This window comes from Pristiophorus japonicus, chromosome 19 (assembly GCF_044704955.1).
Source record: "Pristiophorus japonicus isolate sPriJap1 chromosome 19, sPriJap1.hap1, whole genome shotgun sequence".
Taxonomy (NCBI): Eukaryota; Metazoa; Chordata; class Chondrichthyes; family Pristiophoridae; genus Pristiophorus; species Pristiophorus japonicus.
In genome coordinates, this window is record NC_091995.1 from 1,979,728 (window position 1) to 1,995,327 (window position 15,600).

Genomic DNA, 15,600 nt, shown 5'->3' on the forward strand with positions numbered 1-15,600 from the left:
GGTGAAAAGCAAAAGGTGATGGCAATGGACATCATCATCATTGTAGGTAGTCCCTCGGAATCGAGGAAGACTTGCTTCCACTCTAAAAATGAGTTCTTAGGTGACTAAACAGTCCAATACGAGAACCACAGTCCCTGTCAAGGGTGGGACAGATATTCATTGAGGGAAAGGGCGGGGAGTCTGGTTTGCCGCACGCTCCTTCCGCTGCCTGCGCTTGGTTTCTGCACGCTCTCGGCGATGAGACTCGAGGTGCTCAGCGCCCTCCCGGATGCACTTCCTCCACTTAGGGCGGTCTTGGGCCAGGGGCTCCCAGGTGTCGGTGGGGATGTTGCATTTTATCAAGGAGGCTTGGAGGGTGTCCTTGAAACGTTTCCCCTGCCCACCTGGGGTTCGCTTGCTGTGAAGGAGTTCCGAGTAGAGCACTTGCTTTGGGAGTCTTGTGTCAGGCATGCGAACAATGTGGCCCGCCCAGCGGAGCTGATCGAGTGTGGTCACTGCTCCAATGCTGGGGATGTTAGCCTGGACAAGAACGCTAATGTTGGGACAAGGTAAAGAAACAAAATATGTGCCAACGTATAGCCCCATCCTTCCTGGTTTGGATTCGAGTCCTTTCCAGGGAACATAGTCTGGAATTCCTCTTTGAATATTACCCAACCAGCAACTAACTTTATGATGTTCCTTAAGCTTTTATTTTAGAATTGGGCAACCTATACTCATGGCTCCCATATGCCGAGAATGAATATAAAAGTATCTGTGAATCCATTGGAAATAGATGGAGTGGTCACTTGATGAATGAGCTGTGAGTGGGCTGTCGCCTCATTGCTCATTGGGGAACATCACACACTAGGCCTGTTCCAAAGGGTCGAGTGGTTTATACCGAGGAAGGAAAACATGGAGGATATTCAGCCCCTTGAGTCTACTCCATCATTCAATGAGATCATGGCTGATCTGTGACCAAACTCCATATACCCAACTTTGCTTCATATCCCTTAAGAACTTTGCTTAACAGGAAGCTACCAATCTCGGATTTAAAATTAACAATTGACCCAGCATCAATTGCCATTTGCGGAGAGAGTTCCAAACGTCTACCACCCTGTGTGTGTCGAAGTGTTTCCTTATTTCACTCCTGAAAGGTCTGGCTCTAATTTTTAGACTGTGCCCACTGGTCATGTTAATTCCAACCAACGGAAGTAGTTTCGACAGCCGGAATCTGCCACTGGGAATATTGAAACAGAGAAAAATAAATAAAACTCACAACCTGAGCCGGGACCAATATTCCCACGGCGGGAGGGGGGGGCGGTTTGCTAGTGCTGTTGGGGAGGGTTTAAACTAGCTTGGCAGGTGGATGGGAACCTGAAAATAGATTCAGTCGGGAGGGGAGTAAAGCTGGAATTAGAAAGCAAAAATAAAGAAAGTGAGCTTGGATGAGAGAGGAATTAAGCAGGAAAAAAGGGTAAAAAAACAAATCAAATGGCACTTTGTCTAAATGCACGTAGTATTCGTAACAAAATAAATGAGTTGATGGCACAAATAAAGGCAAATGGGTATGATCTGATAGCCATTACATAGACGTGGCTGCAAGGTGACCAGGACTGGGAATTAAATATTCAGGGGTATTGACAATCTGGAAGGACAGACAGAAAGGAAAAGGAGGTGGGGTAGCTCTACTGATAAAGGATGGAATCACTGCAATAGTAAGAAAAATAATATTGGCTCAAATGATCAGGATGTTGAAACATTTTGGTGGAGATAAGGAACAATAAGGGGAAAATGTCACTGGTGGGCGTAGTCTATAGGCCCCCTAACAGTAGCAATTCTGTTGGTCGGAGTATAAACCAGGAAATAGTGGGGGCTTGTAAAAAGGGAACAGCAATAATCAAGGGTGATTTTAACTTCCATATTGATTGGATAAATCAAATTGCTCAGGGTAGCCTTGAGGAAGAGTTCATGGACTGCATAAGGGATGGGTTCCTTGAGCAGTATGTAACGGAACCAACCAAGAGACAGGCTATCTTCGATCTGGTCCTGTGTAATGAGACAGGATTAATAAACAATCTCCTAGTAAAGAATCCCCTTGGAATGAGTGATCATAGCATGATTGAGTTTCAAATCCAGATGGTGGCTGAGAAAGTTGGATCTCAAACCAGCGTACTAAGCTTAAATAAAGGAGACTATGAAGGTATGAGGGCAGAGTTGGCTAAAGTGGGCTGGGAAAATAGATTATAAAGTGTAGGACGGTTGATGAACAGTGGTGTACATTTAAGGAGATATTTCACAACTCGCAAAAAATATATTCCAGTGAGGAGGAAAGGGTGTAAGAGAAAAGATACTCATCCGTGGCTAACTAAAGAAATAAAGGACGGTATCAAATTAAAAACCAGGGCATACAAAGTGACCAAAACTAGTGGGAGACAGAAGATTGGGAAGCTATTAAAAGCCAGCAAAGAATGACTAAAAAAATGATTGAGAAAGGGAAGATAGACTATGAAAGTAAACTAGCATGAAATATAAAAACAGATAGTGAGAGTTTCTATAGATATATACAAAGGAAAAGGGTAGCTAATGTAAATATTGCTCCCTTAGAGGACAAGACCGTGGAATTAATAATGGGGAACATGGAGATGGCAGAAACTCTGAACAAATATTTTGTATTAGTCTTTACAGTGGAGGACACTAACAATATCCCAACAGTGGATAGACAAGGGGGTGATACTCAGTAAGATGATGGGACTAAAGGCAGATAAATCCCCTGGACCTGATGGCTTGCATCCTTGGATCTTAAGAGAAGTAGCGGCAGGGACAGTGGATGCATTGGTTGTAATTTACCAAAATTCCCTGGAGTCTGGGTGGGGGGGGGGCGGGTGGGGGGGAGAGGGGGGGCGGTCCCAGCAGATTGGAAAACTGCAAATGTAATGCCCCTATTTAAAAAAGGAGGCAGACAAAAAGCAGGAAACTATTGACCAGTTAGCCTAACATCTGTGGTTGGGAAAATGTTGGTGTCCATTATTAAAGAAGCAGTAGCAGGACATTTGGAAAAACATAATTCAGTCAGGCAGAGTCAGCATGGATTTATGAAGGGGAAGTGATGTTTGACAAATTTGCTGGAATTCTTTGAGGATGTAACGAACAGGGTGGATAAAGGGGAACCAGAGGATGTGGTGTATTTGGACTTTCAAAAGGCATTTGACAAGGTGCCACATAAAAGGTTACTGCACAAGATGAAAGTTCAGGGGTTGGGGGTAATATATTAGCATGGATAGAGGATTGGCTAACTAACAGAAAACAGAGAGTCGGGATAAATGGTTCATTCTCGGGTTGGCAATCAGTAACTGCTGGGATGCCGCAGGGATCAGTGCTGGGACCCCAACTATTTACAATCTATATTAACGAATTGGAGGAAGGGACTGAGTGTAACATGGCTAAGTTTGCTGACGATACAAAGATGGGAGGAAAAACAATGTGTGAGGACACACAAAATCTGCAAAAGGACACAGACAGGCTAAGTGAGTGGGCAAAAATTTGGCGATTGAATATAATGTTGGAAAGTGTTAGGTCATGCACTGTGGCAGAAAAAAATCAAAGAGCAAGTTATTATTTAAATGGAGAAAGATTGCGAAGTGCTGCAGTACAGCGGGACCTGGGGGTACTTGTGCATGAAACACAAAAGGTTAGTATGCAGGTACAGCAAGTGATCAGGAAGGCCAATGGAATGTTGGCCTTTATTGCAAAGGGGATGGAGTATAAAAGCAGAGAAGTCTTGCTACAGTTATACATGGTCTTAGTGAGGCTTGGGAACCATTGCAGGCATCTCTGGCAGTACTGAGCGCCTGCTGTAATTAAACAGACAACAGCGTCACCAGGAGGCAGCAATGGGAAACACAGACACAAAAAACATCTATTGTAAATTTTGAGATACTGTGTGCAGTTTTGGTTTCCATATTTACAAAAGGATATACTTGTTTTGGAGGCAGTTCAGAGAAGGTTCACTCGGTTGATTCCGGGGATGAGGGGGTTAACTTATGAGGAAAGGTTGAGTAGGTTGGGCCTCTACTCATTGGAATTCAGAACAATGAGAGGTGATCTTATTGAAACATATAAGATTATGAGGGGGCTTGACAAGGTGGATGCAGAGAGGATGTTTCCACTGATGGGGGAGACTAGAACTAGGGGTCATGATCTGAGAATAAGGGGCCGCCCATTTAAAACTGAGATGAGGAGGAATTGCTTCTCTCAGAGGGTTGTCAATCTGTAGAATTCGCTGCCTCAGAGAGCTGTGGAAGCCGGGACATTGAATAAATTTAAGACAGAAATAGACAGTTTCTTAACCGATACGGAATTAAGGGGTTATGGGGAGCGGGCAGGGAAGTGGAGCTGAGTCCATGATCGGATCAGCCATGATCGTATTAAATGGTGGAGCAGGCTCGAGGGGCCGTATGGCAGACTCCTGCTCCTATTTCTTATGTTCTTATGTTCTTACGTACATCGACCTGCAAAACCCTTTCGTAATATTAAAGACCTCTATCAGGTCATCCCTCAGCTTTCCCCTTTCTGGAGAAAAACGCCCCAGCCTGTTTAATCTTTCCTGATAATTATAACCTCCCATCCTTGTAAATCCATTCTGCACCTCCTCCAATACCCCTATTTCCTTTTTATATGGAAAGCAGTACAGTTGACAGGGGCCGAATCATTCTTGAGGCTGTCAGTCCGCAGACAGGATGCTATGATGTGTCACCATCTCCAATATTGTTCTATTATGCGACAGTCGAGATGGCAGAAGGGGAACTTGGTGGGCCTCAGTCCTTTTCGGTTTGCAGTTCCTGTGTCCCTTTGTTTGCATCGGGCTGAACTGAAAATACCTGTCTCTGGGCGTGTGTGCCACCCCTCGGGGTCCCTGGCTTTAAGGGAGTACTACTTTCATTGTACATTACTGGGAACCGCTGCAGGAATCCCTGGCAGTACCGAGCGCCTGCTGTAACTGAACAGACAACATTATCACCAGAGGCAGCAACTGGAAACACAGACACAAAGCACCGATTGTAAACTTTGAGATAAATTCCTGCCGATCCGTCCCTCCGTCTGTCTGTCTATCAATCCCTGTCTGTCTATCAATCCCTGTCTGTCTATCAATCTCTGTCTGTCTATCTATCTGTTCCAAGAGAGATTTTAAACACTCCCCTGTGCACTGGTAAACAATTTAGTACTGACAAGAACGGGCACGTTTTTTGCGGTAACAGGCTGGGTCCACCCGATGACAAGCTTAAGCTGAGTTTGAATCAGGAAGTGCTGAGAGGGAACATGGCATCCACGCAGCCAGCAGCCGAGAGTTTGGCCGATGAATTAATCTGTCCGGTTTGCCTGGATTTGTTCAGAGATCCGGTTACACTGGAGTGTGGGCACAACTTCTGCCGCTCCTGTATCACACAGTGCTGCGAAAAGACGGAGACAAACTCCTGCCCGGAATGCAGAGAGCAGTTTCCGGAAATAAACCTCAGGGTTAATCGGGCCTTGGCGAATCTGGCGGAGAAAGTTCGCAATCTGAAGCTGGATCCGGAAAAGAAGGAAAGTAAACATCGCTGTGAGGAACATCAGGAAGAACTGACGCTGTTCTGTGAAACTGACAAGAAACTGATCTGTGTGAGGTGTCTTGTTGCTAAAGACCAGCGGGGTCACAAGTCCCACAACTTCATGGAGATAGACGAGGCTGCGCAGATGTACAGGGTACAGTGGGAGGGTACAATCTCTGGCAACATTTAAAAAATCTGTTTCGCATTAAACTTTACATTGTTACTTTCTAATTGCAGGATAAACTGAAATCATCCCTGGAATCGGCTACAAAGAGAAAGGATTCGGCTCAGGACACCGCACGGCAGCAGGAACAGCAGATTTCCGGAGTTAGGGTAAGCATAAGAACATAAGAAATAGGAGCAGGAGTAGGCCATACGGCCCCTCGAGCCTGCTCCGCCATTTAATACGATCATGGCTGATCCGATCATGGACTCAGCTCCACTTCCCTGCCCGCTCCCTTATCCCCTTATCGTTTAAGAAACTGTCTATTTCTGTCTTAAATTTATTCAATGTCCCAGCTTCCACAGCTCTCTGGGGCAGCGAATTCCACAGATTTACAACCCTCTGAGAGAAGAAATTTCTCCTCATCGCAGTTTTAAATGGGCGGCCCCTTATTCTCAGATCATGCCCCCTAGTTCTGGTCTCCCCCATCAATGGAAACATCCTCTCTGCATCCACCTTGTCAAGCCCCCTCATAATTTTATACGTTTCAGTAAGATCACCTCTAATTCTTCTGAATTCCAATGAGTAGAGGCCCAACCTACTCAACCTTTCCTCATAAGTCAACCCCCTCATCCCCGGAATCAACCGAGTGAACCTTCTCTGAACTGCCTCCAAAGCAAGTATGTCCTTTCGTAAATATGGAAACCAAAATTGCACGCAGTATTCCAGGTGTGGCTTCACCAATACCTTATATAGCTGCAGCAAGATTTCCCTGCTTTTATACATCATCCCTTTCCAATAAAGGCCAAGATTCCATTGGCCTTCCTGATCACTTGCTGTACCTGCATACTATCCTTTTGTGTTTCATGCACAAGTACCCCCAGGTCCCGCTGTACTGCAGCACTTTGCAATCTTTCTCCATTTAAATAATAACTTGCTCTTTGATTTTTTCTGCCACGGTGGATGACCTCATACTTTCCAACATTATACTCCCATCTGCCAAATTTTTGCCCACTCACTTAGCCTGTCTATGTCCTTTTGCAGATTTTTTGTGTCCTCCTCACACATTGCTTTTCCTCCCATCTTTGTATTGTCAGCAAACTTGGCTACGTTACACTCGGTCCCTTCTTCCAAATTGTTTATATAGATTGTAAATAATTGGGATCCCAGCACTGATCCCTGCGGCACCCCACTAGTTACTGATTGCCAACCCGAGAATTAACCATTTAACCCGACTCTCTGTTTTCTGTTAGTTAGCCAATCCTATATCCATGATACTATATTACCCCCAACCCTGTGAACTTTTATCTTGTGCAATAACCTTTTATGTGGCAGCTTATCAAATGCCTTCTAGAAGTCCAAATACACCACACCCACTGGTTCCCCTTTATCCACCCTGTTCATTACATCCTCAAAGAACTCCAGCAAATTTTTCAAACATGACTTCCCCTTCATAAATCCATGCTGACTCTGCCTGACCGAATTTTGCTTTTCCAACTGTCCTGCTACTGCTTCTTTAATAATGGATTCCCTGTGCTGATTTTCTGGGATCTCGGTTAGTTTTGTTCCCTTTATCGCGGTGCATTAATTATGTTTCACATTTCATTCGGTAGGAACAGTCGAGCAGTCTGCAGACACGTATCACATCCGAGTTCGCTAAAATGCACCAGATTCTCACTGAGAAAGAGCAGCGTTTGATCAGCGACCTCAGGGAAGAAGAGGGGAAGATTCTAAAATCAATGGAGGAAAACCTCAGGGGAATCCAACAGGAGTTAGATTGTGCTGAGAAAGAAATATTGAAGTTACAGAGACAGATGGAGAAACAAGATAATGTTAAATTTCTGAAGGTAATACCTTATTTTATTATAATAAAACTATACAGTTAGACAGAATTCAAATAGCTTTGGTCCCGTATAGATTATCGTAAAACATAATTGATTTGTTAACCATCATTAAACCATTCTCTTACTGAATGTTCGCACATTGCGAGGTAACGTTTTATATATATTTTGGGATATCATCATTGTAGGGGAATCTGACAATCTGTAGTGGGTTTGTGATGTGCTGTATTTGGATTTCCAGAAGGCATTCGATAAGGTGCCATATAAAAGGTTACTGCACAAGCTAAAAGGTCATGGGATTGGGGGTTAATATATTAGCATGGATAGAGGATTGGCTCACTAACAGAAAACAGGAAGTAGGGATAAATGGGTAATTTTCCGGTTGGCAAACAGTGACTAGTGGGGTGCCGCAGGGATCAGTGCTGGAGCCACAACTATTTACAATCTATATTAATGACTTGGATGAAGGGACCGAGTAATGTAGCCAAGTTTGCTGATGATACAAAGATGGGTGGGAAAGCAAATTGTGAGGAGGACACACAAAATCTGTGAAGGGATATAGACAGGCTAAGTGAGTGGGCAAAAATTTGGCAGATGCAGTATAATGTGGGAAAATGTGAGGCTATCCACTTTGGCAGAAATAGTAGAAAAGCAAATTATAATTTAAATGCAGAAAAATTGGCAAGTGCTGCAGTACAGAGACACTTGGGGGTCCTTATGCATGAAACACACAAAGTTAATATGGAGGTACAGCAAGTAATCAGGATGGCAAATGGAATGTTGACCTGTATTGCAAGGGGGATGGAGTATAAAAGCAGAGAAGTCCTGCTGCAACAGTACAGGGTATTGGTGAGGCCACACCTAGAGTACTGCATCCAGTTTTGGTCTCCGTATTTCAGGAAGGATGTACTTTGGAGGCTGTTAAGTGAAGGTTCACTCGGTTGATTCAGGAGATGAGGGGTTGACTTATGAGGATAGGTTGAGCCTATACACATTGAAGTTCAGAACAATGAGAGGTGATCTTACTGAAACTTATAAGATAATGAGGGGGCTCGACAAGGTGGATGCAGAGAGGATATATCCACTCATAGGGGAAACTAAAACTAGGGGACATAGTCTTAGAATAAGGGGCCGCCCATTTAAAACTGGGATGAGGAGAAATTTCTTCTCTGAGGGTTGTGAATCTATGGAATTCTCTGCCCCAGTGAGCTGTGGAGGCTGGGTCATTGAATATATTTAAGGCAGAGATAGACAGATTTTTGAGCGATAAAGGAGTAAAGGGTTATGGGGAGCGGGCGGGGAAGTGGAGCTGAGTCAATGATCCGGTCAGCCATAATCTTATTGAATGGCGGAGCAGGCTCAAGGGACCGAATGGTCTACTGCTCCTACTTCTTATGTTCTTATGATCTTCTCAGTACGCGTGCAGTGCTACCTTTTCCCTGGAGGCAGAGTGCTTTAGGGCTCCTAATCTGACCCTGAATGCACCGTATCCAAGCGGTGTGAGATCCCCTGGGAGAATCGCCTCTCTCGGTGCCTCACCTGCAGAGTGTCACTTGGGCTGGTGTCAATGCCGGTTCAGGAGCCTTTCACATCTCTCGGACAGTTCATAAACTTGTTGCGGTGTCTTTCATGTATAGAACGCCTACGTTCTCACCTGGGCCTCAGAACAGTTCGAGACTCGCACTGCAGAATGCAGCAGAGCTCTGCCCTCACACCGATCGTAGAACTATTTCCAGTGAAGTCGTCTTCTTTGGTATGGTAGTAACAAAGCAAATCGAATGTCAATGTCGAAGTCAGATATCCAGGCCAAAGCTCCCGGTGTAACAACGTGAATATTTTGTAGGCTGCCTGTGAATTCCCTCTGAGGGCAATGCTCACTGATATGCTCCAGGGTCTGATTAGGAGCTCCACAGTCACATCATGGGGATGCTACAATCTTCCACCTATGGAGAAGGTGGAGGCATCTACCATGAACGGTTCTAATGTGGTTAATCATCATCATAGGCAGTCCCTCGGAATCGAGGAAGACTTGCGTCCACTCTTAAAGTGAGTTCTTAGGTGGCTGAATAGTTCAATACAAGAACTACAGTCCCTGTCACAGGTGGGACAGATAGTCGTTGAGGGAAAGGGAGGGTGGGTCTGGTTTGCTGCATGTTCTTTCCGCAGCCTGCGCTTGATTTCTGCATGCTCTCGCCGATGAGACTCGAGGTGCTCAGCGCCCTCCCGGATGCACTTCCTCCATTTAGGGCGGTCTTTGGCCGGGGACTCCCAGGTGTCGATGGGGATGTTGTACTTTAATAGGAAGGCAGTGAGGGTGTCCTTGTAACGTTTCCGCTGCCCACCTTTGGCTTACTTGCCATGAAGGAGTTCCGAGTACGTTGCTTTGGGAATTTCATGTCTGGCATGTGGACAATGTGGCCTGCCCAGCGGAGCTGATCAAGTGTGGTCAGTGCTTCAATGCTGGGGATGTTGGCCTGGTCGAGGACGCTAATGTTGGTGCATCTGTCCTCCCAGTGGATTTGCAGGATCTTGCGGAGATCTCGTTGGTGGTAAGCCTCTTGAGGTGTCTACTGTACATGGTCCATGTCTCTGAGCCATACAGAACGGAGGGTATTACTATAGCTCTGCAGACCATGAGCTTGGTGGCAGATTTGAGGGCCTGGTCTTCGAACACTCTTTTCCTCAGGCGGCCGAAGGCTGCACTGGCGCACTGGAGGCAGTGTTGAATCTCGTTGTCAATGTCTGCCGTTGTTGGGAAGTGGTCCACGTTATTAGAAACATAGAACCATAGAAAAATAGGTGAGGAGTAGGCCATTCGGCCCTTTGAGCCTGCACCACCATTCAGTAAGATCATGGCTGATCATTCACCTCAGGTATCCCTTTCCTGCTTTCTCTCCATACCCCTTGATCCCTTTAGCTGTAAGGGCCATATCCAACTCCCTCTTGAATATATCTAACAAACTGGCATCAACAACTCTTTGAGGAAGAGAATTCCACAGGTTAACAACTCTCTGAGTGAAGAAGTTCCTCCTCATCTCGGTTCTAAATGGCTTACCCCTTATGCTTAGACTGTGACCCCTGGTTCTGGACTTCCCCAACATTGGGAACATTCTTCCTGCATCTAACCTGTCCAATCCCGTCAGAATTTGATATGTTTCGATGAGATCCCCTCTCATTCTTCTAAGCTCCAGTGAATACAGGCCCAGTTGATCCAGTCTCTCCTCATATGTCAGTCCTGCCATCCCGGGAATCAGTCTGGTGAACCTTCGCTGCACTCCCTCAATAGCAAGAATGTCCTTCCTCAGATTAGGAGACCAAAACTGAACACAATATTCCAGGTGAGGCCTCACCAAGGCCCTGTACAACTGCAGTAAGACCTCCCTGCTCCTATACTCAAATCCCCTAGCTATGAAGGCCAACATACCATTTGCCTTCTTCACCGCCTGCTGTACCTGCATGCCAACTTTCAATGACTGATGTACCATGACACCCAGGTCTCGTTGCACCTCCCCTTTTCCTAATCTGCCGCCATTCAGATAAAATTCTGCCTTAATGGTTGTCCACTGTTTGCGGGAATGGTTTGATCCTTCAGGTTGTACTGTAGGGTCCTCTATAAGAAATCTAATCCGTATGTCACAGTTTTTCCCAGAATTTCGCCATCGGTCATCCAGGCTGAGGGGAGATCGCTGAGGGGCTTCTGCGACGGTCCAACATGGCCGTCTAGATTTGAGAGGAGTCGGCAGATTCAGGTTAATGGGATGTTGTGGTCTATAGCTGGCAAACCACAGCTGTCCAGTTGCTGCTCTCACCTTGTATGGGGACAACGCACGCATGCGCAAAGCTGTGCTAAGCGATTGGATGCACCTTTAATACCAGGAAAGAGGCCGCGGAAGCAGCAGCTTTGTCTTCACCTATCTATCTTTCACTGTCTAATGTACTGAAAGCGTTACATTTTGGTGACATTTTCTGTCAACTGTTTCCATTGTAAATTCCCGTGTCAACACGTGCATTGGAAATAGCCGATGTTAATTTTCAGCCTATAATTCAATCCTCCCACCAATGGAGGCGCTGCAGTGCCAACATTATTGGCAGAGAGTGCTGCAGCATGCCAAGATTGCCCATGCTGCTTCTATTGGAAGTGTGGACACGGGAATTAATAATGGCAATTTCAAAATATGGGCAAAATGTATAACCTTTAAAGGGGAATAAATTGCCTCTGCGAACCTGGTCCAGTTATTTGCTGCTCCCCTATGCACTGCTGCTTGTTACATTTTTTATCAATTTTTTTCAAGAGATGTTCCTGTGCCAATGTTTATAATGGAAACTGCCTGTATGTCAGCTGTGGTTCAGTGGGTAGCACATTCGCCTCTGAACTAGAAGGTTGTGGGTTCAAGTCCTACTCCAGGAACTTGAGCACATAATGCTAGGCTGACACTCCAGTGCAGTGCTGAGGGACTGCTACACTGTCGGAGAGGCAGTGCTGAGGGACTGCTGCACTGTCGGAGAGGCAGTGCTGAGGGAGTGCTGCACTGTTGGAGAGGCAGTGCTGAGGGACTGCTGCACTGTCGGAGAGGCAGTGCTGAGGGACTGCTACACTGTCGGAGAGGCAGTGCTGAGGGACTGCTGCACTGTCGGAGAGGCAGTGCTGAGGGACTGCTGCACTGTCGGAGAGGGAGTGCTGAGGGACTGCTGCACTGTCGGAGAGGCAGTGCTGAGGGAGTGCTGCACTGTCGGAGAGGCAGTGCTGAGGGACTGCTGCACTGTCGGAGAGGCAGTGCTGAGGGAGTGCTGCACTGTCGGAGAGGCAGTGCTGAGGGACTGCTGCACTGTCGGTGAGGCAGTGCTGAGGGAGTGCTGCACTGTCGACGGTGCTGTTTTTTGGATGAGACATTAAACCGAGGCCTCCGTCTGCTCTCTCAGGTGGATGTAAAAGGTCCCGTGGCACTATTTTGAAGAAGAGCAGGGGAGTTATCCCCGGTGTCCTGGCCAATATTTATCCCTCAATCAACATAACAAAAAAGCCCCGGATTATCTAGCCATTACCACATTGATGTTTTTGGGAGCTCGCTATGCGCAAATTGGCTGCCGCATTTCCCACATTACAACAGTGACTACACTCCAAACTACTTCATTGGCTGTAAAGAGCTTTGAGACATCCGATGGTCGTGAAAGGCGCTATATAAATACAAGTCTTTCTTTATATTAACCTGTCATGCTGTAATTGCACCATTCGGACAGTGGAGGCACTGCAGCACCTGTATGTTGCATCACTCCGCTCCTTGGCTTATGCTGCAGAGACATCCTGTGTTGTAACTAACTCTATCTTTCTGTTTCCCAAATTGCTTCAAGGTGTGCTTTTCAACTAAATAATATGCAATGAAAGTGAAATCCCAAATAAGGGCAGAATGTATGTCATTAAACTAGACTATGTTTGCATGCTTTGCATTACAAATTTGAGTCTAAATCGATACTTTGTTGGGTTGAGTGGCATATGCCATTCCTGTATGTGGATCTTACACTCCTAACCTGCCAGATTTGACACTGTCCAGTATCTATTTCTTAAATAGAGTAACAGAGAGGATGTGTCAATGCATCTTCCTTGACATACTAACTGGATACCATGTGCTTTATTGTGCCCTCCTGTGAAATATAAACTTACAGAAGTCCTGCTACAACTGTACAGGGTATTGGTGAGACCACACTTAGAGTACTGCGGACAGTTTTGGTCTCCATATTTAAGGAGGGATATACTTGCATTGTAGGCAGTTCAGAATAGATTTACTAGGTTGATTCCTGAGATAAAGGGGTTGACTTCTGAAGAAAGTTTGAGCAGGTTGGGCCTATATTCATTGGAGTTTAGAAGAATGAGAGGTGATCTTATTGAAACGTATACGATTCTGAGACGGCTCGACAGGGTAGATACAGAGAGGATGTTTCCCCTCATGGGGGAATCTAGAACTACGGGGCATAGATTCAGAATAAGGGGTTTCCCATTTAAAATGGAGATGAGGAGGAATTTCTTCTCTCAGAGGGTCGTGAATCTTTGTAATTCTGTACCCCAGAGAGGTGTGGAGGCTGGGTCATTGAATATATTTAAGGTGGAGATGCACAGATCTTTGAACGATAAGCAAGTCAAGGATTCTGGGGAGCAGGCAGGGAGGTGGAGCTGAGCCCAAGATCAGATCAGCCATGATCTTATTGCATGGTGGAGCAGGCTCGATGGGCCGAATGGCTTCCTCCTGCTCTTATTTCTTATGTTCTTATGTTCCCTTGTTTTGTGAAATAGGACCGGGGCAAATGCCAGATGTGGTGAAACTTGATCCGAATCTTGAAACTGCTTTAGACTAAGGTGGCCATACAGAGCAAGCACTATGATCAGATGCACTTGGCTGAAGCAGTACAATTTGTCTTCACGGAATGATACAAAATAGAACATACGCCTTGGTACTTTGCATCAATGGGTTAAAACTTCCATTCAGGTTGTTTAACTTTTCCACCTTAGAGAGGGAGCAAGCCTGTGGTTTGCTGGTAGCATTCCTACCTCTCAGTCGGAAGGCGCAGGGATTAAATCCAGCTGTAGACGGTCAAAGCAAGTGGAAATTCAGCTCTGAATTATTTTGGTAATTCGGATCTGGTGGGTGGCCCTATTGTCATGCGGGCTCTGAGACCCCATGGAACCTTCTGCCACATAGCCCTAAGCACCCTGTAGGCTGGTATAAGGTGAGTTACGGCCATGGAAGGAGTGGTCATCTTGCGGCCTGTGCCTGTCCGACAGTCATTCAGCCACGAATCCTCACACTGCTTCGCAGTGTTCCCGAGGGAAGCATCTGAAGATACGACCTTTGCAAAGAATTTCCTTCAACACACTTGACTCCTTGACATCTTTCTTGTTTCATAAACCTCTCCCCAGGCGCCCCCATTAATCATAGAATCATAGAATGGTTACAGCACAGAAGGAGGCCATTCGGCCCATCGAGCCCATGCCAGCTCTCAGCAAGGGCACTTCAGCCAGTCCCACTCCACCCTTCCCCCGCAGCCAAGCAATTCTTTCCTTCACCTACTTATCTAATTCCCTTTTGAAAGCCACGATCGACTCTGCCTCCACCATCCTTTCAGGCAGTGAATTCCAGATCCTAAACACTCACTGTGTAAAAAAATATTTTTTCTCAAATTGCCTTTGGTTCTGCCAATCACCTTAAATCAGTGTCCTCTGGTTCGCGACCCTTCCGCCAATGGGAACAGTTTCTCCCTGTCGACTCTGTCCAGACCCCTCATGATTTTGAACACCTCTATCAAATCTTCTCAACCTTCTCTGCTGAAAGGAGAACAAGTCCAGCTTCTCCAGTGTATCAACGTAACTGAAGTCCCTCATTCTTGGAATCATTCTCGTAAATCTTCTCTGCACCTTCTCTGAGGCCTTCTCATCCTTCCTAAAGTGTGGTGCCCAGAACTGAGGCTGTGTTTTACACAGGCTCATCATAATTCCCACACTTCGTACTCTACACCTCTATTTATGAAATCTAGGATCTCATAAGCTTTTTTAACTGTTTTCTCAACCTGCCCCACCTTCGACAGTTTAAGCGCACATACCTCCAGGTCTCTCTGTTCATGCACACCCATCAAGATTCAACTCCTTATGTCCCCTCCTCATTCTTTTTACCATTCGCTCTATGATCCTCCTCACTGTTCACTCTACTCCCAAGTTTTGTGACATCTTCAATTTTTGTAACTTGTGCCCTGTACATCCAAGTCCATGTCATTTATACATACCAAGGAAAGCAGTGATCCCAGTACCGACCCCTGGGGAACATCACTGTATACCTTCCTCCAGTCCGTAAAACAACCGTTCATCACTGCTCTCTGTTTCCGACCACTTAGCCAGATTTGTATCCACGCTGCCCCTGTCCCTTTCATTCCACGGGATTCAACTTTGTTAGGAAGACTATTTTGTGGCACTTTATCAAACTTCATCAGCCCTTTAACCATGTATTTCTTACTGTTAATCTCAGGGGTGACAACTTCAGTTCATCAT

The 15,600-nt window shown here is 45.8% G+C and overlaps 1 protein-coding gene across 1 annotated transcript in view; it reads left to right on the plus strand.

Annotated features, from left to right (window-relative positions):
• Window positions 1-5,137: 5,137 nt before the first annotated feature.
• The window catches only part of LOC139229614 (nuclear factor 7, brain-like), a 29,037-nt gene continuing 18,574 nt past the window's right edge, over window positions 5,138-15,600 (plus strand). The window contains exons 1-3 of the mRNA XM_070861125.1: window positions 5,138-5,718; window positions 5,802-5,897; window positions 7,341-7,574. Of these exons, the coding sequence (XP_070717226.1) occupies window positions 5,296-5,718; window positions 5,802-5,897; window positions 7,341-7,574 (753 nt within the window). The 5' untranslated portion in view covers window positions 5,138-5,295. The remainder of the gene's footprint in view (window positions 5,719-5,801; window positions 5,898-7,340; window positions 7,575-15,600) is intronic.